Raw genomic sequence first — 2,500 nt, forward strand, 5'->3', positions numbered from 1 at the left:
TGTTATTCCTGTATCTACTAATACCTTGTTTTTTTTTTCTCCCATTTTTCTCCTGCTTCCCCTTGAAATACCACCGATTTCCCTTTCATACTAACTGTCAGTACTGGAGATGTCAGTTCCCTTTTTTTGCAGGGGGGGGGCATATTGCCCTTGGTTTGATTTGAAAATAGGTTGTCAAAAACATTTGAAGTTCTTAATTTCTCACCTTTAATCAATTGAACCATTCTTATAGTCATTCAGCTGTTAAACTATGTAGATAACATTAGTGTACCAGGTACAATATTTTGTATTTTTACAGGCATTGTGGTGAGGGAGAGGAGATTCCATTAAATCAAATATATTTCAAAAAATATTTAATGACCATACATTTTATGTTTGGTTGATCTCCATGTCTGACATTGAAGCATCCTATCTTCAACAAAAAAGTATACATTTAGCAAAGAAAATTATAAATATCCTAAAATCCTGTTTTTCCTGTTATGTCATTCAGATTCACTTACAGATAATGCATGTAAAGCTATCAGTGATGCAAGTTTGACTTGTGAAATCAAAAAAAGATCAAGTACTAGAAAACAAACATCAAATTAAATTAGTTACCTACCCTACAAACTTAACAGTCAAAATATTCTCACTTTTTCCTTTTTTACACTATAATTTATTAAGGTCATGTGTGTACAAGGCTATCAGCAACTCAAACAAATACCTATGAAGTTTTCTTAAAGAACAACAGCACATCTAAAAACTATTTTCCACATTGCAATAGTTATTATTCATGGGTAAATAATCAATTATCCTATGTACATCTGGAAAGTCTTAAATGGAAAAATAAACAGCATCTTTTATATGCAATAAAGTTTAAAGATGCATATCCGATCAGTAACCACACTACTCGCTGAAGTGCCAGTAATGCAAAACTATAGGAGATTTACATGATGTTACCTGCTCCCCCTCGAAGATGACGCCATCATGATTGCAAGTAAATCGTTGCAGGGCACTCTGCTGCCTCCCGACAATACTCACTGTAACTGAGCACAGCATGCCAGGATGAAGGGTGATAACTCTCTCAAACACTCCAGTCGGCCCTGCAGATGTGTACACTGCAACCACTTTCTTAGCAGGGTCTCTCACTGTGGCTATCATGCTGGATATCCTGAGTGCCTTGTATTCTACATGATGTAGATGAATTGTCTTGCTGGTCCTAAGGTTAGCTACCAGTACATGGTCCTCATAGGAGTAGGTGTGGGAACTGATTCCTGCCTTGCTCACATCAGGCAGCTGAAGCCTCTTGATAAGGGATTTGTCAAATTGTTCTCTCTTCTCCTTGATGCTGCAGCAGATGGACGGTAACTCGTGAAGGCTCCCACTCGTCTTGATAGCCAAGAGGATGGCTGTGCTCTCATCTGACGTTAGGACTCCCGAAGGCATAACGTGCAATACAAACTCATCGGTTGACATGGAGAGAAAGCGTATATGAGGTAACAAAGGTTCTATTTCTTGACGTAGAGCACCTTCCGAAGACAGGGCATTGCGTTTGTCAATTTGATATTTGCTCCTAGTAAATGGAAGAAAAATGCCTTCTTAGTGGCAAATAACCCCAATTCATTTGATAATGTTGTACCATTTCATTGCACACATGATATTCCATTCTGAATTGATATTATCTTTGGCAATATGGCTTTTTTTTATGAAAAAAGGAGAATTTCATCAAATTATCAAAGCACTGGTCACAGAACTACACAAATATATCAAATAATTCATCCATCGCTGTTCATGCCATGCCAAAAGTTCGTGTTCTGACAGGGTAATAGGTTTATTATATATTTTAATGATTTATTTTTATCTCTTTTCTTGGGGTGGGGGCTGTCAAAGTGGAATACCCTGTGTGACTGATTAGTTCACCAAACTCTTCCTACATTAGCAACTTTGAGAGAGCATACCAAGCAATCACAGCACGGAAGATCTTTACTTCTGAGCTGACGTAAAGCGTTGTCTGTAAAAGGTGGAGCAGGGCGTCCTGACTCAGCTTGACAAAGTTTGGCTCCAAGAGGACCGTTGAAGTTCGACTACATACGATCTGTAAACCTAAATGTATCAGGGGTCTGTTCTTCCCAGATACCCAGTTTGATATGATTTAATTCCTTAATCCTTACATAGTTTTGACCTTCCTCTAATCAACATCAGACAATTTATGAGTTTAGCCTGAGTTCACAAAGCTCTCGATGAAAGAATCATTGTAAAAGTATTGCTTCTGATGTAAATTATATTCATTCTTCATTAAGTACTTACCTGGGAGCAGCCCCGGAGGAGGCTGGGATTCTTTAGGGTCACGGCAGCATTGTAAATTTCAGCAAGATTCTTTTCATTCAGATTATTCTCCAAGTACTAAGGGTAAACATCAAAATACAATTATAAAAACTAAGATAACTTTCTGTTTAGTCTTGGAATCCCTACATCTAGATTTTCTTGTACTGTATTTCTAAATTAATATTAATAATAATTA

The 2,500-nt window shown here is 37.3% G+C and overlaps 1 protein-coding gene across 4 annotated transcripts in view; it reads right to left on the reverse strand.

Moving 5' to 3' along the window:
* LOC138863810 (BTB/POZ domain-containing protein 3-like) overlaps positions 1 to 2,500 on the reverse strand; it is a 15,508-nt gene that overhangs the window by 88 nt on the left and 12,920 nt on the right. For all 4 annotated transcript variants that reach the window (XM_070129093.1, XM_070129095.1, XM_070129094.1 and 1 more), the window contains 3 exons: positions 2,287 to 2,382; positions 1,938 to 2,074; positions 1 to 1,552 (listed from right to left, as the gene is read on the reverse strand). The exon at positions 1 to 1,552 is cut by the window's left edge and continues 88 nt beyond it. In XM_070129093.1, the coding sequence (XP_069985194.1) occupies positions 886 to 1,552; positions 1,938 to 2,074; positions 2,287 to 2,382 (900 nt within the window). In that variant the 3' untranslated portion in view covers positions 1 to 885. The remainder of the gene's footprint in view (positions 1,553 to 1,937; positions 2,075 to 2,286; positions 2,383 to 2,500) is intronic.

This window comes from Penaeus vannamei, chromosome 13 (genome assembly GCF_042767895.1).
Source record: "Penaeus vannamei isolate JL-2024 chromosome 13, ASM4276789v1, whole genome shotgun sequence".
Classification (NCBI taxonomy): domain Eukaryota; kingdom Metazoa; phylum Arthropoda; class Malacostraca; order Decapoda; family Penaeidae; genus Penaeus; species Penaeus vannamei.